The 27,090-nt window shown below is 43.2% G+C and overlaps 1 protein-coding gene across 1 annotated transcript in view; it reads left to right on the top strand.

The window, feature by feature from the left end:
- Positions 1 to 27,090, top strand: part of LOC122552364 (zinc finger SWIM domain-containing protein 4-like) — a 93,680-nt gene that overhangs the window by 44,637 nt on the left and 21,953 nt on the right. Inside the window, exons 3-7 of the mRNA XM_043695114.1 lie at positions 6,975 to 7,331; positions 12,945 to 13,093; positions 14,253 to 14,403; positions 22,160 to 22,345; positions 25,979 to 26,140. Coding sequence (XP_043551049.1) covers positions 6,975 to 7,331; positions 12,945 to 13,093; positions 14,253 to 14,403; positions 22,160 to 22,345; positions 25,979 to 26,140 — 1,005 coding nt within the window. The remainder of the gene's footprint in view (positions 1 to 6,974; positions 7,332 to 12,944; positions 13,094 to 14,252; positions 14,404 to 22,159; positions 22,346 to 25,978; positions 26,141 to 27,090) is intronic.

Raw genomic sequence — 27,090 nt, 5'->3', positions numbered from 1 at the left:
CCACCTCTTATCAGGTGAATCTCCTCTTCGCCCCAGCATGGAATCAAATTGTGTTTGGTAATGTGTGAATTAAGCTATGTGACCAAGCACTTTGTAAGTTTTGAAATGGAGCCTTGAGATGAAAGATAAACGGAGGCTTAAAGGCAGAAGTCCAGAGCTTGGACTTAGACAGGTGAAGTCATGGCCACCAATGGTGAAAGTGAAAACTCTTTAGGCCCAAGTCTGAAGCCATTCGGTCTCCTTTTCTGTTTGGTGTGAATTGTAGCGCTTGGCTTGCAGTCTGCCTGTGAGGCATCAAGTATGTGGCGATCGTGGTGCCAACAGGACTGTTGTCTAGCAATAAGCAAGTGCCTTTGTCTCACTATCTTGTCTCTGTTCGGGAGTCTGAGGTCAGTCAACTGCCTCTTGACCCTTGCTATTCAGGCCTGTTTGCTGGAGTCCCAGTCTAAACCATTTCGAGATCTTGCAGGTGAAAATTAGATGGGAACTAAGTTGGTGCATTGCACTGATGGCAATTACACTTGCTGGGGATTGGATGGGTCTATCTGTCACTGCCTAACAAACAGCGTTTGGCTAGTGAAAGGTACCTGGTCTTTTTGAAAATTAAAATCATTTGGTTTTTCTCAAAATTCTAACAAGGCACATAACTTATCGGCAAAAGTTAAAGATTTACAAGCTTGCTGCGTGACTTCAATTAAATACTATTTTCCCACTAGGCCTTTAATCTTGCTGATGCATACATAGAACAAAGAGCGACGTCACACATGAACAGGGACTTAGACCCTCCAAGCGTGCATCAATGCATTTTGCCCTTCCATACCAAAACTGTCCTCACTCACAGGATCCATATCCTTCTATTCCCTTCCTAATTGTGTATTCATCCAAGCGCTTCTTGAATGTTTCCATTGTATCTGCTTCCACCACCACCTCTGGCAGTGCATTCACCACCCTTTGTGTAAAAAATACTTGCCTTGCACATCTGTAACAACCCCCCCTCCCCGCCAATCCCTCCACAACTTGAACCTTTTTCCCTAGTAATTGACCCCTCCATCCTCATTCTTTCCACTCTGTCCATGTCATTCACAATCATTTTTCTGTGTCAGTGCCCCTCAACCTCAAACATTCCAGTGAAACAAAGCGCAGTCTCTCCAACCTTTTTTTTTCATAACTCAAATTCCCCCATAGCAGGCAATATTAAAACTTTTCTGTACCCTCTCCAAAGCATTCATATCCTTCTGGTAGTGTGGTGACCAGAACTGTACTCAATATTCCCCGTGTGGCCAATTGAAGTTCTATAAAGCTGCAACACACCTTGTCTATCCTTCTACTTAATGCCTCTTCTAATGAAAGCAAGCATGCATAAGCTTTTTTTACTATCTTATCTACTGGCACCTTCAGTGATCTGTGGAGCTGCATACCCAGATCCCTCTGCATATCAATACTCCTAAGGATTCTGCCATTCACTGTATAATTTTCACTTGTACTTGACTTTCCAAAATGCATCACCCCACATTTGTCTGGGTTAAACTCCTCCATCTGCCTTTTTTCTGCCCATGCCTCCAACTGACCTATATCTTGTGTCCTCTGACAGTCCTAACTGTCCACAAACTTACTACAGAGGAACCTCGATTATCTGGCGTTTGATTATCCAGCATTTGTTTATCCGAATATCAGAGTATCCAGCAAGATTGTAAGGTCCCGATGCTTGGCTAAACTATGTTATCCGGCATTCGATTATCCAAGCGAAATACTGCTGCCGTATCCTTCAGATAATCGAGGTTCCTCTGTAACTAGATCAGCTACGTTTTCCTCCAAAACGTTTACATAGACCACAAATAGCAATGCTAGCTGTGGAACATCACTAGTCACAATCCTGCATTCCGAAAAGCATCCTTCCGAAAAGCCCTCATATGACTAAGCCAATTCTGTATCCATCTTTCCAGCTCAACCCTAATACCACGTGACTTCACCTTTTGTACCAGTCTGCCATAATATAGTGACAGCATTTAGCATTGCACTCGCTATTTTCTTCCATCCAGCCTGAACATAACTGATCGTGTCTTGCTGCCTATTTCCAGCTCTGCCCAGTTTTGCAAGAGCTGCTAGCTTCTTCTTGAATTAAGATTGACTGCTGTATGGCAGTTCTCTTGTCTGTTCTGAGCAACTAAACTTGGAAAGAAATACCAGGAGAAAATGCTGAAATTCTCTGAATGAAGCATCAAAGTCTTTGATAAAAACTGATGTAATTATCTCAATATTGTTAACTTCATTGCCGCACCTGCTTCCTTAACCCTACTCCAACTAAATTATTCACCATCTAACTTCTCTATCCCTCTTTTGTTTTAAAGCTGATAGTACCTGGGATAGAGAGTAGTAAATTGCCTTCAACTTTGTCATCACTGCTTCCCTCTCAAAAGAAAGCACCTCTTCCTCCTCCTCAACCAAAATAAAGGAAGAATGCTGCAGATACTGCCAGACCCCCAGAGTTCCTCCAGCATGTTCTGTCCTTCCCTTTTGAACCATCCTTGAATGTCCTGTCATGTTTCTGTGCTCATCTTTGTTGCAGTTTCACGTTTGAGAACCTGCACTCATGTTTTTGCTCTGCGGCAGTCTCAAACGTCTCAGATAATGACTATGTTAAAGGTAAATGCATCCTTCTTCTCCCTGACCTGTCTTCAGTTTTTGAGATGGCAGCTGGCAAAATCCTCCTCCAAGCCGCAGTTGTCCAACTGAATGCGATTGCACTTGACAGGTTCCTTTCTCGACTGCCCAGTTGCGGTCCAGTCTGTAGTGGCTTCTACTGTTGTCCTGTTCTTTTCTGTGTTCTCTTAAGAATTCATTCTTGGATCCTACCTATCCATTTGTAGCCAATCACAATATCACTTGGAAGGCAAGTAAGTTCCTGGTAGGGCAACTTATAACACTTTTCATTGTATCTTTCTTGGAAAAGTATTTATGACAACAAATTCTAAGTGCTCTTCCCACCTAGTTTTCATACTCCAGCATCTCTCGACCCCTGAATTGCCCGGCTTCCTCTTCCTTCTCCACCACTTCCTCTGACTGCTCATTCCACACACGCACCAGCCTCTTCGTGAAAATGTTGCCCCTTAGGTCCTTTTTAAATCTTTTCCCTCACTCTAAACCTATGCCCTTTAGTACTGGATTCCCCACCCTGGGGAAAAGTTGTTGGCTATTCATGCTATCTATGCCCCTCATGATTTTATAAACCTCTGACACTCGAGGGGAAAAAAGCCCCAGCCTATTCAGCCTCTCCCTGTAGCTCAAACCGTCCAACCCTGGCAGCATCCTTGTGAATCGTTTCTGAACCCTTTCAGGTGTCACAGCATCCTTCCTGTAGCAGGGAAACCAGAATTGAAAGCAGTATTCCAAAGGTGGCCTAACCAATATCCTGTCCATCTGCAACATGACCTCCCAACTCACCTACTCAATACTCTGACCAATAAAGAAAAGCATACCAAACGCCACCTTCACTATCCTATCTACCTACGACTTCACTTTCAAGGTAATACAAACCTACCCTCCAAGGTCTCTGGTGAGCAACACTCCCCAGGATCTTACCATTATTATCAGACCTTTGTCTGTCAGAGCACTTGATGAACTGAAATCTGATTAAAGTGTGGAGGAAACTGGCGCCACTCAATCCGTCCCAAAAACTGTTTCCAAAGTATTGGTTCTATGCCTGTCCGACCTGTTCTTTACTGCCTGCTGTAGAACATGCATTAATCAAATAGAGAAATCTGAACTTGATCTGAACAGTTTGAATGGGAAGGGCAGCTTAATGTGAGCCAGCGTAACCATATTACGCTGGCTTGCAGATGAAACCTGGACAAAAGATTGCAATGGGCATTGTAGGGAAAAGGGTCAGGACAGAGTGAATTTAAATATTGCAATCAGCAGATAGCTCATGCTCGCTGAACAGCAGATGACCAGCTGTTTACTGCTGCACTGCATGCTGAACACAATTATAGCAGTGTGCACTTTAAGTTGCTGGGAGAGCAAAGTTTACTGTTCATGGGATGAAATTAGCTGATTGCATCAGAGTGCAGTATTCATGGGCAAAGCCCCATTTAATTTAAATTTTTTTTTTGAACAAAGTATGTCTGATGCGCAAAAACGCATTTTCCTAGAGGCATATTAATTGTTCGTGTTAACCATTCGTACATTGCATGGATTTAAATTTCCATAATAATTAAAGCTTGTTATTGCGTGCTCCTGCACCAAGTAACAAGAGTTTTGACCTCCTTTCCGAATTTGATTGGAACAGCTGAGGCCAAGAAGCACTAACAAGTTTTTGAAAACTTTTTAAAAGGAGCAAAAGCTATAATTGTCTGTTTTGGTGTCTGTTATCCTAATGTCTACAAAGTGAATGTGCTGAACTGTTAAACCTACCTACAAACCCAGGAGATAAGGTTGCACAGGTTTATCCATAATTCAGTCCTCTGGCAATTGCTGTGGGGTCCTGAGTACTGACTGCTTTGTACTTTTTATTTTTCCCCCTTGCCTTTGGACAGAGTTGAGACTTGAGACAGCTGATTGATTGCTCCCCAGGGAATGTACTACTCCTGCCTTACCCACCCCTCTACTGCAGTCAGTGTAACTCCATAGACGTCCAGTAAACTAAGGACCAGTGTCATCTGTCTGCCATCGATTCATTTATTAAAACTAATTAAGGAAAGATGAGCTTCCAGCAGAGCCTGGGGATAGGCTCGTTCCTCCTGGGGAATTAGGATGATGGAGGTGTGATGTGGTACTGTGAGCATCACAGCTGAGAGCATCAATTACCTTCTCAACAAGGGAGGCATTTGTGAAAATGGCTTCATTTTCATTCCCCTTCCTCGCTCTCCTGGAACAAGTTATTGGTGCGAAACCCTCTTGAGGGGTGGCAGTTCCATTGCTAATGGCCTTTTCTTTTTAAAAAAAAAACACATTTAGCAGTGGTTTGCAATGTCTGCAGCATGAGCCAGGTTTGACTGCATTGTGTTAGCTGCCCACTTCTCCTGTCACGATCGGTTGTGTGTATTACAGTGCGAACATTTTACTCTCTTGTTTTGAAGAAATTAGCGGATACCTTTGTTTAAAAATAGCTCTGAACTGGAGGTTTGTGAACTATTTTTGCTTAGACTTCAAAACTACTAAGATTGCAAGGAGGTTCTTTTTAATTTAATGCATCAGATTTCCACGGTTTATGTGCGTGCATTTACCTGGTTTGTGAATGTGTATGAATCCAGCATTGCTGGTTCTTTCTGTCCAGCTGTATATCTGGGAGTCACTTCAGAGCAGCAAAGCCCCCTCGTTTTAGCGCTTTCCATTTTTAATCCAAGTTGAACTGCGTTTCTGCTGCAGATTTTTAAAATCCTAGTGTCTCAAGTCTCCTTCAGTTTTGTAATTTCATGCTGGCTGACTTTAGTGTTTAACTCCAGCTTGCAGCAACGCTGTGACTTACATTGGTGCAGCGATCTCCCTGCTATCAAAATATCATCGTTCTGAAGTTTTCATTTTCATCATGTGGTTTGACTTCCACGTGCGAAACATTTTGAGCCACTGGACTGTCAGGAAGCTGCATCGAATAATCCTTTCCTCCTTGCTTTTAAGATAACTTACTCTGTTTGGAGGTATTTTACTTTGGCTCTTGAGCACTTTTTTTGAGTGAGGATTATCATACTCCGAATGGAGTGAAGCTGTCAGCACTGTCCCAACAAGTTTGCCTGACCCCAGGTTTTCTTGCAGTTCTTTCAAGGCACACTCCGTTGATATGTTGTATCTCTCCTTCCCCACGGCGCCCCCTCCTCACTGATTCTAAGAGACCGGTGTAGCTCCCTGAATTTGACAATGTCTTCTCCTTTAGCTTTGCTGGTCTGTTGTAGGAGCTAGAGTAGGATCATTGGTAAGTGGGGCCATACTCATGAATGCTGCTGTCTTAAGCTCTGAGTTAAAATAAAACCCTTGTGGAAATGACCATACTGTGACCTGACTGTGGGCACTTTCTGTGCTGTGTAATTGTGAACCTGCTCCAAATTCTTCCCCTCTCCAAGCCTGGAAAGAAGGGAGACTTTGTCTCATTGGGTTGGGCCACAGCCAAGCTGAAACTTCATTTCATCTCTTAGTACTTGGCAGGCTATTTAACCTCAGGGGGACGTTGCAATGCGGCCAAGATCCTGTCCTAGTATCCTACTTTCCTGTGCCTATTTAATAGGAGTTGACCACACTCCTCCCCCACCCAAAAAAAACCACACAAAAGCAAAAGGGCTGCTGCAACCAAAACAGGGCACCTAATTCCTGGACTGATTAAGAACCTAGGTGAGATTTAAACCTGGATCCTTCTAGCAGACATAGCCTACTGTCCTCTAGTTTGATTAGATTAGATTCCCTACAGTGCGGAAACAGGCCCTTCAGCCCACCAATTCCACACCGACCCTCTGAAGAGTAACCACCCAGACCCATTTTCCCCCCTGACTAATGCACCGAATCTACACATCCCAGAACACTATGGGCAATTTAGCACGGCCAATTCACCCTAACCTGCACATCTTTGGACTGTGGGAGGAAACTAGAGCACCCAGAGGAAACCCATGCAGACACTGAGAGAATGTGCAAACTCCACATAAACAGTCGCTTGAAGCGCTCTGAGTAATGCACCTAACACTATAGGCAATTTAGCATGGCCAATTCACTCTTAACCTGCACATCTTTGGGACTGTGGGAGGAAACTGGAGCACCCTGAAGAAACCCGTGCAAAGGCTACACGGACAGTTGGCCAAGGCTGGAATTGAACCTGGGGCCTTGGCTTTGTGAGGCAGCACTGCTAACCACTGAGCCACCATGCCACCCCTTCTTAGCACTAGATAGTGGAACATGACATATGCTTAATTCATCATTTTCAGTCCTATGGGCACAGTTTGAAATTTGATTTTTTTTTGGTCTGTTCTTAAATGCTTATTGTTTATTATTCACAGGATTTCATTTGAGTGGAACTGTGACTGAGCTCGCCAACCAGGGTGAACCTGAGAAAATGTACAAAGTTGCCATCAGCTTTGACCGCTGCAAGATTACCTCTGTGACGTGTGGCTGTGGTAATAAGGACATCTTTTACTGTGGCCATGTAGTGGCCCTTTCCCTATACCGAATCCGCAAGGCTCAGCAGGTGGAGCTGCGGCTACCCATCTCCGAAACGCTCTCGCAAATGAACCGCGATCAGTTGCAGAAGTTCGTCCAGTACCTCATCACTGCCCATCACACAGAAGTTCTTCCAACCGCACAGAAACTGGCTGATGAAATTCTCTCATCTTGTTCAGAAATTAATCAAGTGCACGGTAAGGCGCATGGCTGTGTTCTTGGCTAGATTTGCACAATCTGTCACTTCATTGTTGGTCCAATTGAGTTTAAACAGCAGTTTTGATGCTTGCGTTTGATGTTTGATCTTCGTGGTGATGCTAGTAGCTTTAAGTGGAGCAGTTTGAGTTTTTAGTCCAGGGATGTGTAGGTTAGGTTCATTAATCAGGGGTAAGTGTATGGGAATGGGTCTGGGTAGGGTCGCTGTGGACTTGTTGGGCCGATGGGCCTGTTTCCACACTGTAGAGATTGTATGATTCTATGAATGTGCTGTGTTGTATTCACATTTTATTTGGATTACATTTTCTTTCTTTTTTTGTTGTACTTTCATCTTGCTTGGTGGCTGGTATGTGTTTAAGCAATCTATATTCTCGAGATGAAGATTTTTGTTCAGGTCTGGGACTCTAATTTCTTTTTGCTGTCAAGTTTTGTCAGATCACACAAAGCTTCACACCAGCTATCAGTTGAATCGATCTGATTAGAAAAGATTGGACAAGCTGGGCCTGTATCTATTAATGTTTCAAAGAACGAGTTATAATTTCACTGAAGCCTAAGATCCTGAGAGGAATTGACAATGATGTTTGTCCTTGGGGTGACTAAAACTAGGACTTGCAATGGGCGGAGGGGGGGGTCTTCCGTTCTGAAACATACTTGACATTTTTCTGGGCTTGGAAACTCTTGAGAATTCTCTTCAATTAAAAATCGTGGAGGCAGCGTCATTGAATATTCTTAAGGTCCAGGAAAGTTGATGACTACCAAGAGTGTTGGAGATTGTTGGGAATGTGGCACTCTGACCAAAGTCAGATCAAGACTGAATGGCACCAATCCCCCCACTTCCTGTGTGTGAGAGACAGACAAACAGGCCCCACCTCCTATGTGTGTGTGTGTGAGAGAGTGAGAGTCTGTTTCAACTGACTAGTTCATGCCAGTATTTATGGTCTACTCTGTGCCAGTGTTTATGGCCCACTCTACTCTCCTTTCCTCTTTCCTTTTCTAAAGCTCTCATTTGCTTGATCATCCTCCCCTTAAAACACATCTATATCTGGCAGTGAGTCCCACGTTCTCACCACTGAGTAAACAACTTGTGTTGTCTATTGGATTTCTTGATGACTGTCTTTATAATGACAGCCTCTAGTTATACTGCTCTCCACAAACAAAAGCATCCCCTTCTGTTTTGAGCCTGAATTTAATTGGAACCTGGTGCTTCACAAAGCACAACGTAGGAGACAGCTCTCTGCATTCTGCCTTGAACGCAGGTCCTAAAGTGTATACTTGCCATTTTGTTACCTGTCCTGACGCTCTGCTGTTGCATTTTGGGGCAAGATTATGATGTGAGAAATTTAGTCTGCCCACACCTGTTCTTGGTGGATGCTTGCCAAGAGTGGAGAAACCATTTCCATAGTTTGCATCTCCGTTCTTCATTTTAGCATTCTCAGGCACTTCCTAAATTGTACCCTTTTTGTTTGGAACAAGATTTTTAATGGGGCTTATTTTCCAAGACTGCCACGTCTTCAGTTTCTGTGCATTTCTTGTCGAACTGAATGTGTATCTGGAATTGCAATGTGCAAGTCTATTTAACAGGGAGCTAACTAAGCAGATGGAGAAAGGAACAGGATACCATATTTCTGCTGAAGTAGGGTGGAACCAGATCTGTGTAGAACATAACTGTCAGAATGGACTTGAGATCTATTTGTTTTTCTTAAACGCATAATACAAATATAAGCTGTTCATGTACAGACAGATGGGGTTAGTTTAGAATGGCATCATGGTATGTACAGACATGGTGGGCTGAAGGGTCTTCCTGTGCTGAACTGTTAAATGTTCTTCGTTTAACATAAATGTCTAAAGGTGGTTCTCTGAAGCAGTGTCAAACAAAATTGACTTGTGATATTAAGACCGTATTGGTCTACATTGAAGAAGGGTCACAAAGAAGGAAAGAGAGGCAGTGTGTTTTAGGGTCGAATTCCAAACCTTGATACCTCAGCAGCTGAAGACATGGCCATGGATGGTGGAGCCATGAGAATTGAATGTGTAAGAAGTCAAGGTTGCAAAAATTGGGGGGGTGGAGGATGAGGCTATGATGGAACTCAAACTGGAGTTTTCAATGTCATGTCAAAAGAATTGTGAACCAGGGAACCAGTGTAATTCAGTGAGTGTGAGAGGCTGACTAAGCAGAATTTGATGCAAGTTAAGTTGCAGGCCGCACCATGTTTTCAAGAGTTCGTGTTCATGAAGGTAGAGTATGGCACCATTAATAGGAGAGAATTGGAATAGTCCAGGCTAGTGTTGCAGAATGTTCTTTTTCAGAAGGATGAAGCTGTGTCAGGGACTAAGTTAGCAATATTACAAAGATTGAAGTGGGCGGTGTGGTCTGGAGATCATCTCTGATTCAGGTGTGACATAGCTTACAAGTCATGTGGTTCAACTGACCAGTGAGTAAGGAGCATTTGGCAGTGAGGGGATGGCATTTGTGATTAGGGCTGATAATGTTCTCTCTATGGTAAGAGTAGCACAGATATACTAGGGTCAGATGTTTTAACAGCACTGGTTGCAGGTCCTGCAACAACTGAGGTTACCACGAAGGACATTCCTCCTCAATCTCTCCCTCGCTTGAGGTGTGGTGACCCTCAGGTTAAACCGCCACCAGTCATCTTTTTCAATGAGAGAGCAGCCCTCTGAGCCACTGGGACTACGTTGACTTTGACGTTACTTTTGCCAATGATTATACCAGCTTAGAGTTGGACTTGCAAAAATGTTGGAAACTGTCAAAGCATTTCACATGTTAAATTATTTTTGAAGTATCATTGGTAAATGTGCCAACTGCTTTGGAGTGCAACATTTGGCTGTTGGATGAATGTGTTTGTTTTTCGTGGTATTGGTTAAATGAGGAATTGGCCAGGCCACTGGGCAAACCTGCTTTCTCCTTTTGAGTATTCTCATGGGAATTGTAACATCACCTTTTATAAGTATTCAGTTTTTAATGTCTCATAGAATGATTGCACATGGTTAGGGCTGATTTCTGAGGTTTTATTGTATCTGGCTTTTCATATTTAAGATAACAAATTGGTCGGCACTGTCTAAACTACTTCTGATCAGGATCGCACTCCAATAGCTATTTGTTCCCAGTTCTGAAGGTGGGCTAAGTCATATGTTTATTACAAATAGAAGTGAATCTGTAGCAGGGCTAATCTGTACACAGCGAGAGTATGTTTAAAACTGCTCATCAAATTTGCATGCGACGCATTCAACCTGATTGTATAAAAAATTGAGATCATATGAGCATTCTTTTTCTCTTGGCAAAGCTGGTTATTATATAATGATCAGAATGTACTGTTCAGAATGGCTGAATTGCCCTTGGGGCAGGTTCTGGGCAATGACAAGTCATGCAGATGAGTTAGCCAGCTGAAGGGATGGGCATTGTTAAGTCTGTTCAGGAGACCTTTCCAGTACTGCCTTGCAAGATCAAAGCAGTTCAGTGCATCCACCTACCAAGGGATCTTAATGTTACAATGCACTTGTGGCACTTTTTTTTTTACCCATTTGAACGAAGTGGCTGATTTCCAGCTCTGCAATTGGAAAGGGCATTGCGATTGGGATGTGCCTGACAAATGATATTTTTGTGGGTCCATTCTGCTATTGCTTTTGCCCCGATGGGTGTTCAAAGTGCTGAAATGTTTCTCCGAATCCATGATGCAGCAGATGGTGAGTGAGTGAGTGCAGGGTGGATAGAGTATCGGTGTTTGCAACAGGGAGTGCTGGGGAGTAAGATCGATGATTCCCTTTTATACCACGTAAAATGTCTTGGCAATGTTTCTTCGCACTTTGGTTGCTTTCTGCCATCTGTTTTGATTCTGATTTGAGCAGAGCTATAGCAAGCAGCCTACTTGTTAAAGTAATGTGATGTCTGACATTATTTCCACCCGAGGCAAAGATTGTTTGTTCTCAGTTGTGGGTAGTGCTGTATCATGTGTCTTCCCCATGTGACCATTCCTCGGTATACCGCGAGTGTTAGCAGAATGCTTGTTCGTTTGTTATATGTTTGGAGAGGTGGTCCTCCTTAAAACCTGATGATCTTCCTCAGCGGCTGCAGTCCTTGCATCTGCATAGTTCCACAGTGCAGTTAGGTTGGGAATAACAAGATTTTGACCTAGTAATGAAGAAAGAACAGTAATTACAGTTCCAAGTTAAACATTGTATGACTTGGAACTTTTGGTGTGGTGGTGTTCCCTGGAGGCTGCTGTCCTCTCTCTTCTAGCTGGTTAGCACTGAGACAGAATCATTGGTGTTTCTCGCACTGCTGCATGTTTATAGTATAAAACTACTCGTGTGCAGCTAATAGAGGGAGTGCATATTAAAGATGTAGTGTGGGCTGCTTTTGTCCTGGCCAAGCTGCTTAAATATTTCTGCAACTCACTGCAGAATCCCTCTTGCAGACACTGTGTATGTGGCTGATTCAGTTAGTTTTCTGGCCACTGCCTCCCTGATGCTGGTGAACAATTCAGATCCCTTTCCAATCTAATTGCTATGACCTTGTACGGTGTCCCCGCTCTGCTGATTTCTGTTGATGGGGTAATGACTTTTTTTCTAAAAGAATTGGTGAGTGTATTCTTTGAAAATGAACTGAACACAACCCTTTTATTCTAAATTTAAATTTCTCAGATGCTATAAAAGATTGTTCAACTGATTGAGACTCTGAGGAGAGTCTGCCTAAAAACTGGATGCAGGCACAAGGCAGAGTGCTCGTCATTATTTGTTTGTTTAAACTTTGAATGTTTTCATGTTTTTTACTGTATGTAACTTGGATAAGCAAATTTGCAACTGTACTTTAATTTATGCCAAGTCCATAATGACACCAGCTTACGAGCCAGTTTGGTCTGAAAACGTAGTTGCCTATTAGAATAGTCCAGCTTCAGCTATTGTGAGGCCATGTTGCGGCTGTATCAGGACATTGGTTAGGCCACTTTTGGAATACTGTGTTCAGTTCTGGTCTCCGTGCCTTTGGAAAGATTTTGTGAAACTTGAAAGGGTTCAGAAAGGATTTAAATGGATGTTGCCAGGGTTGGAGCGTTTGAGCTGTAGGGAGAGGCTGAATAGACTGGGGCTGTTTTCCCTGGAGCATCGGAAGCTGAGGGGTGACCTTATAGTGGTTTATAAAATCATGAGGGGTTTGGATAGTGATTAGCCAAGGTCTTTATTCCCACGGATAGAGGAGTCCAAAGCTAGAGGGCATAGATTTAAGGGGAGGGGAGAGAGGATTAAAAGGGACCTAACGGGCAACTTTTATTACAGAAGGTGGTGCATGTATGAAGGAAGTGGTGGAGGCTGCTGTAATTAAACAATTAAAAAGCAACTGGATGAGCAGATGAATAGGAAGAGTTTAGCGTTACATAGGCCAAATGGGACTAGATAAGTTTGATATCTAGTTGTCATGGACAAGTTGGACTGAAGGGTCTGTTTCCATGCTGTACACCTGAGTACCTTGCCTGTCTCCTGTGCTTTTGCATTTAGTAGGATTCAACTCCGTGTGTAATTGTTTTACAAAAGTCGGGCTGTACCTTGCTTATTTTGAAAATGCTTTCCACATTGCATTGCAGGTGCTCCTGACCCTACAGCAGGTGCAAGTATTGATGCTGAGAACTGCTGGCATCTGGATGAAGAGCAGGTACAGGAGCAAGTGAAAGTGCTGCTGTCAATCAGTGGATACTACGGAGCTAGTAAGCAGCTGCACTCCATGTTTGCCAAGGTGAGCATCCATAGTGAGTTCAACCAATTAAAATCCCACGATTGTGGGTGGTTCATATCTGCTGCCTCTGCTTTCAGTAATATCTGTCATTCTTCAGCGTTTCTGAAAGCAATATCTTTGTCAAAATAAATCTGTTTCTTGCTGGACTGTCACTTGAGTTTTTTTTGACAGATGTCACTTATCTAAGTCTGGAGGCCTTGGTATGCACTTGGTCATTTGCTTTCCTTGACCTTTTAGCTTCAGTTGAGTAGTTTCCCTCCAGACCATATTTCAATAGTGGAAATAGTGAGGTATGAGAAATTGTTGAGAGCAGGAGAATTGAAAGGCAAGCTTTGGAGTTGCGTTTTGAATACAATTGGCTGTAAGTAGATGTCTGGCTTATTACACTTCTACTGACATCACCACGTCCACTCCAAGCAATTTTGAGAACAAGGGGAGAAAACATTCTCTGATACAGTTCCACATACACAAATCGCCTTTGGTCTCTGGCCACTTTGAGATTTTTTTTAGTATCACTGACGATAGACAGTGAATGACAGGCTGTCAGCCTGATGCAATCCTTGCGAATTATCCAAAAACACTGTTAGGAATTGCTGGAAGGAGGATACCACCCCCAACCTCTATCCGGAGAGACTTCTAACCCTTCACTGCTGAGGCTAATTGTAATGCCCCCACTCTGCTGATGAGACCGGCTAATTTAACCAACTGGAGAAGCAAACTGGGACCCTTTTCCCAGCTCCAGCACTAGTCAGCTTGAGGTGCCGCGTGCATGTCTAATTCACCCCATGGCGATGTATTATTTTAATGGCAATTGGTTAATTGTCTCTGCTTATTATTGGGGTTATGGTGGAATAGATTTTTGTAGCTGAAAATGTGTTGCTGGAAAAGGGCAGCAGGTCAGGCAGCATCCAAGGAACAGGAGAATCGACGTTTCGGGCATAAGCCCTTCTTCAGGAATGGCTTATTCCTGAAGAAGGGCTTATGCCCGAAATGTCGATTCTCCTGTTCCTTGGATGCTGATGACCTGCTGCCCTTTTCCAGCAACACATTTTCAGCTTTGATCTCCAGCATCTGCAGCCCTCACTTTCTCTCGAATAGATTTTTGTAGCTTAGCTCTTAAATTTATGCAGTTTCAGCAATTTCTTTCCTTGCATGACAGGTGCGGGAGATGCTCAGGATGTGGGACTCCAATGGGGCTCGTATGCTGACTCTAATGACGGAACAGTTTATGGAAGACCCACGGCTCTCTCTCTGGCGACAACAGGGGACAGGAATGACTGATAAATGTCGGGAGCTGTGGGATGAGTTAGGTAACGGCTGCTGTTTATGCCTCATGTTAAACGTGCTTTGTTAGTCAGCCCATTTTACTCAGTAACTTGAGTTGGCCCCTATAGCCTCACTTTGTTCGTTTTTGACTCTGGTTCACTTCATTATTGATGTCTGTACCTGAGAACGCTTCTGTTTTTGGGTTGACTGTGCTCAGCTGGAATTTGGGTGTAATGTTCGTGCGGTTTTTAAAATTGTGGCCTTCATTCAGGAAAGTTTTTTCTTCTTCCTTTTTGGCTCATCCTGCTCAGTGTGTAGGACGAACATGCATCAACTCGCAAATGAAACCGGCAAATTTTGGGACTACTCAAGCAGGTCCGACAGCATCTGTAGACAGAGACTGAGTTCTGGGGAGAATTTGTGTATGGGCAAGCTCACGTGGCTGGTTGTGAAATGGGGAAGTGGTCTCTGCCTCTGCCTTGTGGCTTTGACTAACACAGAGCAAAGGTTGGCAGCATCTGTCAGGAGCAGGTTTGCCAGTTTAATGGTTAATCAGGCTGGAGGCCTCCAAGATTTGGTCTACCTCATGGGCTATGCTGCATTAAGTTGCGTGAATTGGGTGAGAATGGTTTCAGGGAGTGGGTATGGATTGGCACAGCAGTTATGGAAATGCAAAGTTGCATGTTTGCCATTTGAGACCTCTCCCCTTCCCAAACATAAGCCACTTCACTAAGTCTCCATCAGTGTTTCAGATTGGCTTTTCATGGGACTGATTTGCACCATGTCATCTTTATGCTCCCAGTTGATTCCTTTTAGAGTCATCAAGGTATACAGCATGGAAATAGGCCCTCTGAACCAACCTGTCCATGCCACCCAGCTTTCCTTATCTGAATTGGTCCCATTTGCCTGTGTTCGCCCCATATCTGTCTCAACCATTTCTATCCATTTTCCATACAATCAGAAGGAAATGTTTGTGTCTCTCTGATGTAGTGTCGCAGCTCGTCAGATTCCTTTGATAGCATCTTTCAAATTCTCAACCTCTTCCACCTCGAAGGACAAGGGCAGCAGATGTATAGGCACACCACCTGCAAGTACCCCTTCAAGCTCCACCAGATCTAGACTTTGAGCTACACTGCTGTTCCTGCACTGATGGATCCAAAAACTCTAGTTCCCTGCCTAACAGCACTGGAGGTGTACCGACACCCCAAGAGTTGCAGCGGTTCAAGAAGGTCGCTCATCATTTCTTCACGGGTTATTAGTAAATGCTGGCATAGCCAGTCATGCCCACAGTCCATGAATGAATTAAAAAAAATTTTAAATCTGTGGAATTTTTATTTATTAGCTAGTATCTGATATAATCTATAATTTAAAGGAAAAGTAGCACACTATACATTTTTGCTTCATGGTCAGTGAATGATTATTGGTGTCCTCATTGTATTGTACGGCCCAGAATTCCATGCTTCTCTAAAAGAAGCATGGCTTTTTTTAATGTTGACCTGAATAGTTAATATTTTCCATTAGAGGACACTTGTAACAATGCCCCATTTATTTGTTTGTTAGCACAGACCTTGAGTACTGCTGTGAAAGCAAAGACCGTTTGTTGAAGCTTTTTGTCTTGCATTCATCAGAACGTGTAAAGAAAACGAAAAGTGCGTTATGCTGAATAAGAGGATTTGCTGATTAGTAAATGTGCTGCTGTGGTGTGTACAGTCAATCATCATTAAATGATGCAATTGAATATCCGGTGTTTGGACAAGAATTTCATAGGGTGGCATCTGTACGAAGCACCATGAAATAGGAGCAGGAGAAGACCCAGTGAACCTGTTCTGCTGTACCTTAAGGTCATGGTGCATCTGATTGTGGTTTTAACACTTTCTCCTGCCTGTATCCCATACTCCTTTGATCAAAAATGTATCTAATGCCAGCCTTGAATGCATTTAGTGATTAAGCTTCCACTGCTCTCTTGGATGGAGTGTTCAGAAGAAAAAGCAACTCTGAAAACAAATTTCTCCTCCAAGTCTTATGTGAGAGATGCCTTAATTTGAAAGCATGCCTGCTTGTTCTAGATTCCCCCATGAGACGAAGCCTCTTCCCAGTATCTAATCTGTCAACCCCCCCCCTCCATCTTGGATTTCAACAGATCACCTTTTATTCTTCTTAACTCCAATTAATATAGCTCCACCTTTCCTTATATGATAACCCCTTCATCCCTAGTACCAACCATGTGAACCTTCTCTGAACTGCTTCCAATGCAAAATGTATCTCTCCTTAAGAAAGATCAAAACTATTTACAGTACTCCATGTGCAGTTCCATCTGTGTCCTGCATGGCTTTGGAGGATCTCTTCGATATTTCATTCCCCTTCCAATAAAGACCAAAACACTACTTCCTTCCTAATTAATTCTCGACCCACATCCTCAATTTTTGTGGCGCATGTATATAGGCACCCAGATTCACCAAGTGCAGCTTTCTGCAGTGTCATTTTAGTTAAATAATGTTCTTTTCTGTTCTTCAACTGCCAGAGTTGACAACCTCACATTTTCACGCTTCATGCTCAATTTGCCATTTGTTTTTCCCACTCTTTTAACCTATCTATATCCTTTTTCAGACTGTTTGTGTCCTTCTCATGATATCATCAAATTTGACAATGTTACATTATTCCTTCATTGAAGATGAGGGTAAAGCAGTTGATGTGGTGTATATGGATTTCAATAAGACGTTTGAAAAGGTTCCCCGTGGTAGGCTATTACACAAAATGTGGAGGCATGAGACTAAGGGTGATTTAGTGGTTTGGATCATAAATTGGCGAGCTGAAAGAAGACAGGGTGGTGGTTGATGGGAAATATTTATCATGGAGTTCAGTTATATTGGGGTACTGCAAGGATCTGTTTTGGGTTCACTGTTGTTTGTTACTTTTATAAATGACCTGGATGAGGGCACCGAAGGATGGGTTAGTAAATTTGTGGATGCCGCTAAGGTCGGTAGAGTTGTGGATAGTGCTGAAGGATGTTGTAGGTTTGAGGTACATAAATAAGATGCAGGGCTAGGCCGAGAGATGGCGAATGGAGTTGAAGGCAGAAAAGTGAGGTGATTCACTTTAGAGGGAGTAACAGGAATACAGAGTACTGGGCTAATGCTAAGATTCTGGGTAGTGTAGATGAGCAGTACTTGGCGTCCATGTGCATAGATACCTGAATGTTGCCATCCAGATTTATGGGGTTGTTAAGAAAGTGTACGGTGTGTTAGCTTTTATTGGTAGAGGGATTGAGTTTCAGAGGTAATGTTGCAGCTGTACAAAACTCAGGTGCAGCTGCATTTGGAGTATTGCATACAGTTCTGATCACCACATTATAGAAAGGATGTGGAAGCTTTGGGAAGGGTTCGGAGGAGATTTACTAGGATGTTGCCTGGTACGGAGGGAAGGTCTTGCGAGGAAAGCTGAGTGATTTGAGGCTGTTTTCGTTGGAGAGAAGAAGGTTGCGAGGTGACTTAATTGAGACACAAGATAATCAGAGAGTTAGATAGCTTTGACAGTGAGAGCCTTTTTCCTCAGATGATGATGGCTAGCAAGAGGGGATATAGCTTTAAATTGAGGGGTAATAGATAAAGGGCAGATGTTAGAGGTAGGTTCTTTACTCAGAGTAGTAGGGGCGTGGAATGCACTGCTGACAACAGTAGTAGACTCGCCAACTTTAAGGGTGCTTAAATGGTCATTGGATAGGCATATGGATGGGAAAGGAATAGTGTAGGTTAGATGGGCTTCACAGGACGGCGCAACATTGAGGGCCGAAGGGCTTGCATTGCACTGTAATGTTCTCTGTTCTAAGTCTCAAACGATGTAAATTCTAAATAGATCCCAGTTGCGATCACTGCAACATTTCTAATTAGTTTGCCAACTTGCAAGTGATTGTTTCTCTCTGTTTCTCCATCCATGCTAATATATCATGGGCAGCACTGTGAGCTCTTGTGAAATAAACTATTTTTTTAATGTAGGACTTTATCGAATGCCTTTTGGAAATTCAAATTCACTACAACCTCAAGTTTCCCCATTACCCTGCTTATCACCACCTCAAAGAACTCTATTTATTTGTCAGACACTTTGCTTTTATGAAACAATGTTGAAACTGCCTCATTTTATGGTTTTCTGAATAGTTTGTTATTACCATCTCAATGGATTGTAGCATTTTCCCTTTGAAGCAGATGTTAGATAAACTGACCTATAGTTTCCTGCTTTCTGCACCCCTAACCCACTTGAATAATATTTTTGTGGTTTTCAGATCTGCATGAATGTTTTCAGCATGTAGGGAATTTTGAAAAGAATCATTATTTCCGAAGCCTCTGCTTTCTTCATCTTAACATGCAGGCTATCGAATGTAGGGGATCAATATTGAACATAGAGGGATGACTCTCTCACACATTGAAGATGTTGATAGTTGTAGGAAGTTCGGAACAAAGTTCCGATTGCCTAGATCGTGGAGTCACTAACTGCAGAGGCAGAGTCTTTATTTTTCAGAGATTAATTTCTGAACAGCACTAAAGGGTATAGGGTATGAGTCATGGTTGGAGATGATCATTTGTACAGACGTTTTGGGCCAAATGCTTCATTTGTTTTTGCAATAATATTCTTTGATATTCTTTTAGTATTCACAAGCAGAGTAGGTCTGCTTTGTTTACACACTAAGCTCCCTCTGCATTGCACCAAGAACATGGCGAAATACCAACCCTTGAAAGAGCATTTGTTGTACCAGTGTGAGATTTTCCACTCCCAGCAGAGCAACTTTGTCATTTTGATCAACTTTCATGGAGTGCCATTTTGTGCCACATCATGTATACTGCATGCCATTTTTACCAAAGATGTTGCTTGATTATCATTTCATGTGGGCAGCCAGTAGAGTCAATTCCTCCAATAAAGTCAGTTGTCATGGTTGAAGTTGTGAATGGGTGTATGGCAACGCTATTTTTCATTTTGCGAACCTTTCCAGCTGCATAATATGTAAGCTATAGATTATTGGGTTCTACCCTGTTAAGACCAACTGTGTGCGTGCAAGCCTAGCTCAGTTTCAACAGGTTACTTTCAAAATTAGATCCTCTTAAACTTTCCAAGAAACCTTTAGCCTAGCCAGTTTTGAATCTGCAACATCAGTCATTTTGATGGTCACCTGATGAACGGAGTTGATCTACTGTTTCATTTTTTCTATACTTCTAATCAAAACTGCGAGGGGATCAGACCAATCATACCTTTTTGAGCTGTCAGGTAACGTGTGAAATAAACTAGTTCCTCTCTGGTATACATCTGAGCTCTGCACACATTGGTGTGTGGACTGATTCGCTGTTGATACAACTTGACTGAGATTATTAACGTACAAACCAGGAACAAGAGTAGTTCACTTTCCCCTTTAAGTCTCTTGCACTTTTCCGTAAGTTTATGGCTGGTTTACTTTAACTTCCACCTTACATTCCAGCATACCTGAATAATCTTTCATCCCTTCTGTGATCAAGAATCTCTGTCTCCGTCTTTTTTTTAAAACCAAATTAAGATTCTGCATCCACTGTCTTTTGGGGAATGGAATTCAAAAGGCACTCCACCCTCAAATGTTTTCTCATCTGTATCTTAATTGGGTGACTGTGTCTCTCTACACAAGTTTTAAACCGACTCCTAGTTCTAGATCCTCTAGATAAGAAGGAACAGTGGCTCAGTGGTTAGCACTGCTGTTTCACCGCGCCAGAGGCCCAGGTTCAATTCTAGCCTCAGGTGACTGTCTGTGTGGAGTTTTCACATTCTCCCCATGTCAGCATGGGTTTCCTCCCACAGACCAAAGATGTGTAGGTTAGGTGGTTTGACCATGCTAATTTGTCCCTAGACATGCAGAGGTGTGTCGGCTAGGTGCCCATGGCTCTTCATGCTCCATATCAAAATGTCTGGCTTCTGCTTGCCAACTCTGCCCTAAGAATGCAGGCAATTGGGGAAAAAAGACTTTCTAACTGCCTGTCTAGTGTTTAATTTCTCCGTTCTGGAACATATATTTTTGTTAGTGAAAGAGTTGTTTTGAAACTGCAGCCAGTTTGAATTCCTTTTTGACCTGGCACATGATGTGCTTTGCATACTTGCTGAGAAATTCTTTCTCCTCTGTTCTGCTTTGCTCAAGTTAAATGGCCATCGCCTGTCTTTACAGTGATTAGGCCATTGGATATAGGAGAAGTCAAAGTAATTCTTTCTGTGATAGATGCACCAACCAAACTTTAAAAAAAAAAGCATGTGGCACATTCTCACAAAATCTCCTGTGGTGATAAATTTTTTGTGTATGAATGTGTTGGTGGCACACTTTGAAGCATCATTCCTGGAAAAGGCATTTGTTGAAGCTTTTGGGAAGATTCACGGGATTACCAGTGTAAAGGGAAAACGACATTTAATGTATGAGTAGAGAGTGCTGTTTGACTTTTTCTTTGGTAATGTTGCTTTGGAAAATGCGCCAGTTGATGATGACTGACCATTTACTGCCAAGCTGTATTTAAATTTTAAACGAGGCAGTTTGCCTGTGAACCAGTTCACTGGGAATTCGGAGCCGAGATTGTGTTCAGAAAGGTCAGCAATATACTTCTGCGGCGCAACTTTGTTTTACAAATGGCCTTGTCTGTAAGATAAAGAGTAAGGTCACCGTTCAGTGAGCTTTATGTAACCACATCTGAACTTGGTTTAAATCAATTCTGAGGATGATTCAGGTTATGAAATCACTGTTCATGCTTTCATAAGTTCTGTCCGTTCTGGTGTTTATTTTAATGCAGACTGCATGAAACCACCTTGTGGCAGGGGGATGTAGTTTCACTTTTCCTGGAATTAATGAGGGAATTGAGCACCTTGTTTGACCCTGGTCTGAGTTGAAGTTGAATGATGGGATGATTGACATTTTGTGCCCCCGAGCAATGAATGGTTTCCCATGCAAATAACATTGTGCAAGTGGTGTCCATGAATTGACCCAATAATTTCCCTTTTGGAAGCGTGTCGAGGTGTTATTGGGAAGGGGAGTTTAAGCAGCAATGCAGAAGGGGAGTGTAAATATTGGAAACGCAAACCTCAAATGCTGGAACTACTTAACAAGTCACGTATACAAAGAGTGAAACAAAGTTGAAGTTTCCCAGTGATGGCCTTTGATCAAAACTGGGAGATAAAGATCAAAACTAACTTTGATTTCATACCGACGATCTGAGTTAATACAGAAACCCAACTTAAAATTAACACTGGTACAGCGTGCTCAGTTTTTAAAAATAATTTAGTTTCCAAATATTACTGGAAAGTAAATGTTAGTGAGTCAGATTATTACTGTAACATAATTAAAATATCTGGCTGCAGTATTCTCAAATTGCCACTGCTACCGTGTCTCTGCAGAATCCTATGAAATGAGTGTTTCGGACAAGTGATGTTAGGAAGTTAACTTTGACGCCATGTACCAATCATGCAGCAAGTGCTAGTTGCACAATATGCCGCCTCATGAGTACAAAACTCTTGACGTGTCTCAGACCTGACGTTTTTCGTTACCCTTTCAAAGTGCATGTCATGTGAAAGTGTATTTGTGGTTACTAATTTCCAGCCCAGTTGTTGCTTTGAATTTCTCTTTGATGTTGCAAACAGCTGAGGACACCAGCCGGCTAAGTTTTTTTTTAAAAGGAGGCCACAGACCTCTTTCCCCCCCCTTTAGGCATGTATGCTGTACCCACCCCATTGTTTATACAAAAACACTGAAGTGGCTTGGATTTATTTTTGGTCACAATTTCCTTTAATCACCAGTTTCTCCCTTTCCCTCAGGTGCTCTCTGGGTGTGTGTGGTACTGAACCCTCACTGTAAGCAGGAGGAGAAAGCTGGCTGGCTTGAGCTACTCAGGAAGTGGAACAACATGGATGTCTGCCCGCAAGAAGATGGTAACTATGGCAACCACATCAACGAAACCCCTAGTATCACTGGTATACAACACAACTCAAATCGAAACCAAGGTATTTAGCTTGTACTGTTGGAACTTTCCAAAAACAGCACAACTGCAACAGCAAATATACTTGTCACAGTTTCCTATCCTGTCCATGCTTGTATAGATCTTGTAACCATGTGAAGTGGAAAGAGTAGTGTTTCAGTGTTATGAATGACAAATGTTTTCAAGATAATGCCGCCACCACCTTTCCGTTTTGTATGGTGATTACCCAAACATTTTTTTTGTCGGATGTTGTGGAAGGGATTGTGAAGATGTGTTCCTGGTCTTTAAGTTATGGCCATGCTACAGTGGACAGACAATAAATATCTCTCCATGCCCTCACCCAGTGATCATTCTTGTTGTTAAGCAACTTATTTGAATGGAAGTGGGGGGAATGTGCTCTTGCACCTGAGCTGGATGACCCCACATCTTTCCGAAGAGAGGTTTGGTAATCCATGAAGAGCAAGAGCAGTGTCTCCTGCCACATCCCACTTTATCACAGCCTGGAATGTCCTTAGCTTTATTTTCTGGATTGATTTGTTGATCTGTTTGCTAATTGGAGACGATACATCAGTACTGAAGGTGAGGTAAAGTACTATCCTCAATGGAGTCACCCTTTCTTTCAACCCCAGGCCTCCAATCTGTTCATATTTTACACACAATGCAGATTGAGTTTGTGTGAAGTGCTCAAAGCAAGCTTTACAGGGTGGTCACTCAAGGTGGTTCCATCTTATTGGCTTCTCTTCAATCAAATAACCTTTCCTCACTTGGCACTTTTTTATTGACATAATAACGGGAACCTACTAAATTGGAACTTGAGTTTACATACCAAACTCTTACTGTATACCAAACGTATTTGTGAGGGACTGGTCTCGTTTCCACTAGTTGATGGTTTATTCTTCAGCTGTTGGCTATGAGTGAAGCTAATGGGAGACTGGGGTGCATTTGTAATGTTTTGAAATGCTAAGTTAAAGCACCTGAAGTCAAACATGTAGTGGGGCTACTCCAATACGGCCTGCAGTATTTGACTGACCAGATACATCTGCATTATAAAGAGATTGCAGTCGTGACCCAGAATGATTTTATAGTTGGTTACGTTTTCTGAACAAAGCCTCAATTATTGAAGAGTCGAGAGGTTGTTGTGCTGCCCGACATGAGCTGAAGGGTAGAGATGGCATTTAAGCTAAAGAAAAACTGTCCTTGAGATGGTGAACATGAGTGCCAAATTCATAAGCCTCTCAAGATTGATTTCCCTATAGAATACTGCAGCTGTGGGAACAGGCTTCCAGAGGATTGATCTGGGGCCAGCTGACCCCTTTCAAAGGCAACTGGATCTGGGACTGATTTTGAGGCAGTCGGGGAAAGAACTTAGTGGCCCTTTTTATCGGGGGGGGAGGGGGTAGCGGTAAGGAGTGGTATACGTAGGTAGAAATGACCCTTTTTCTAACTCTGGATTTTACGTTTTGAACAGTTAAGTATTCCGTCTGCTTAGAATGAGGTCACGTAATCTTTTTATGTTTTCTTTGGAAGCTTGTTTGGACGCCTGTGTTTCTTGGGGCTGGGTACATTGGCACTACATTTTACATTGCAAAATCCATTGCATCGAAAAAGTTTTCTCTCCAGTCAGCTGTGGTCTCTGTGTTTAAATATGATTCGTAGTTCAAAAAATGTTTGAACTTTGCTGCAACTTGCTCTTGTTCGTGATTCAAACTGCAAAGTGATTTGATGCAATGGCTGAGATTGCTAAATACAATAAAAATGCAGTTAGTTCTGCTCTGTCGAAACTAACTTGATTGATACATTGTGGAACTGCTTCCAGTGAAGGCGAGTTTGAGAGTTGACAAGGCTTCTGCTGACAACCTGGGGCACTGGAAAGACTGTCCAAGGACAAGTCTGTACAGGCCATCTCCCTGAAAGCTGCACAACTGGCATGTGGAGGTTCCCTGAGAGCTCTGCTCACACGACCACAGCAAACTGGAACTTTTCAACTCCAGCAGCTGCTGTGTCTAAAAGGGACCGGCAATAGGGACCAAGAGCACCTTTACTTAGTGCAAGAAGAAACTAGTTAAGGGCCAGGATCAGTAATAATTGCACTTGTATGAATCATGCTTGGGGGTGGCAGGGGGCATGTTGATATCCAAGCATTCCATTCAGCAGCAACGTGTTTCTGATTGGAGGGCAGGAATTAGTGAAGAATTCCTGAAGAAGGGCTTATGCCCGAAACGTCAATTCTCCTGTTCCCTGGATGCTGCCTGACCTGCTGCGCTTTTCCAGCAACACATTTCCAGCTCTGATCTCCAGCATCTGCAGACCTCACTTTCTCCTCATTAGTGAAGAATAGACAAAGCATCTCCGCTTAGTCTTAGAGCAGAGCTGGAACCTATTAGTTGTCCTCCCCAGCCTTTCACCCACATTGTCCAGCAACTATGATGACTGGAGTCCTCCAAACCTTAGATCCATTTGAAAGCCTTCTCCCCTTTGTTCTTGAAGATGCAGTCCTCAGATTGGCACAGCCTGGGTGTCATTCCTATATCCCTTGTGCCCCACCCAAGCTCCCACACTGGGCTTGCAAGCACAATTGTCTGCACAAGTATGAGTTGTGTCCTGAGAGCTTCTGTTTAACGTCAGTCTGGTAAACCACTGCTAAGGGTCAGATCAGTGTCTACACCAGCACAAGAGTTCAGTAGATATTTGTTAGAAGCAGGAACAGCTTGTTTTGGACATTGCTTTTCCCAGGTTCTGGGGTGCACACAAACTATAGTTCATGTGTACAAGGGGTGGAGGAATTATAAGACATGCTGGTAGTGAGAGATATAAGAAGTTGGGAGAAAGTATATGGAGGGCACATGTCTGCATAGACCAATTGGGCAAAATGGCTTGTTTAATTGTAGATATAATGCACATGCAACACTAAGCATTCAATGTTGGATAGGTGTAGATTCAGAGAGGCAAAGTGAAATTTTATTCTTTAAACACAACATTCTGGACTGCTATATTGGTGAACAGACAAGGAAAGCAAACGATTTGTGTTCAATCTGTCCAGGCTTGGCCTCATCTGGAGCATTGTGTTCAACTTTGGCCCCTACACTTGGGAAGATTGTAAAATCATCAGCGAGGATACAGAGAAGATTCATGAGAATGCTACCAGCCCCGAACTTTAGTTATGTCGAAAGATTAAAGAAATTGGGACTTCTCTCCTTTTTTAGAGGAGAGAAGATTTGATAGAGGGTGCCCAAAATCATGAGGGGTTTTAGAAACCTTTCCCCATTGGTCTAAGGATCGATAACAGAAGGATGTACTAATTAACAAAATATTATTTTTCGCACCGTGGTGTGAATGCATAGCATGGAAGCAGTCAATTAAAGCTTCAAAAGAGAATGGAATACGATCTGAAAAGGAAAAATTGCGAGGCTATGGGGAAACAGCAAGGGAGTGAGTGTCAATGGGTGAGTGGCTGCTTCGGAGGGTAGGGGTGAGGGTTGATTTGACCTCCTGCAACCATTTACTGATTTCATGATAAGGTAGTGTTTGAATTTGTATAATGTAGACAAAATTTGGGATGGCTGACCTTCAGGTCCTGTGTTTGTTGTGATTGTGTTGTTGTGCGTCACGCAGTTGAAAGAGGTTGCAGAGCAGTGAAACGACTGTCTTTCAACCCCAGCAGGCACCCGGCGAACTGTTTTTGTGCGTGCAATAGAAGCCTGTGGACTCGACTGGAAAGACTGTCACCTCCGGAAAATTATCAGCAGTGACAGCTACACAAACCAGTGGCGAGATGGAGACCGGTCACTCTTCGACTCTCAGGGGCGTCCCCTTTGGCTTGGTGAGTAGATTTTAGGTTGCCGCGGAATAAGGACACAGAATTGCATTCCCATTAACTGCTCAGGGCACCAGAACAGTCTTGTCAAATGCCACTTTGAGACTTTGCAGTGTCAGAATTGTACTGGAGAGTTGAACAGTGACTGCTACTTGCATTTATATTTAGATTAGATTAGATTCCCTACAGTGTGGAAACAGGCCCTTCGGCCTAACCAGTCCACACCGGTCCTCTGAAGAGTAACCCACCCAGACCCATTTCCCCTCTGACTAATGCACCTAACACTATGGGCAATTTAGCATGACCAATTCACCTGATCTTCACATCTTTGAAGCAAAATGAAGCAAAATTTTCCTCCGCTACATTGATGACTATATCGGCGCTGCCTCGTGCTCCCACAAGGAGGTTGAACAGTTCATCCACTTTACCAACACCTTCCACCCTGACCTCAAATTCACCTGGACCGTCTCAGACTCCTCCCTCCCCTTCCTAGACCTTTCCATTTCTATCTCGGGCGACCGAATCGACACGGACATTTACTATAAACCGACCGACTCCCACAGCTACCTAGAATACACCTCCTTCCACCCTGCCCCCTGTAAAATCGCCATCCCATATTCCCAATTCCTTTGTCTCCGCCACATCTGCTCCCCGGAGGATCAGTTCCAATACCGTACAACCCAGATGGCCGCCTCCTTCAAGGACCGCAATTTCCCGCCAGACGTAGTCGACGATGCCCTCCACCGCATCTCTTCCACTTGCCGCTCCTCCGCCCTTGAGCCCCTCCAACCGCCACCAGGACAGAACCCCACTGGCCCTCACCTAGCACTCCACCAACCTCCGTGTACAACGTATCATCCGCCATCATTTCCGCCACCTCCAAACGATCCCCACCACCAGGGATATATTTCCCTCCCTCCCCTCCCCTATCAGCGTTCCGAAAAGACCACCCCCTC

This window comes from Chiloscyllium plagiosum, chromosome 8 (assembly GCF_004010195.1).
Source record: "Chiloscyllium plagiosum isolate BGI_BamShark_2017 chromosome 8, ASM401019v2, whole genome shotgun sequence".
Lineage (NCBI taxonomy): Eukaryota > Metazoa > Chordata > Chondrichthyes > Orectolobiformes > Hemiscylliidae > Chiloscyllium > Chiloscyllium plagiosum.
The sequence above is the reverse complement of the archived record's forward strand: the minus strand, read 5'-3'. Positions and strand labels throughout refer to the sequence as shown.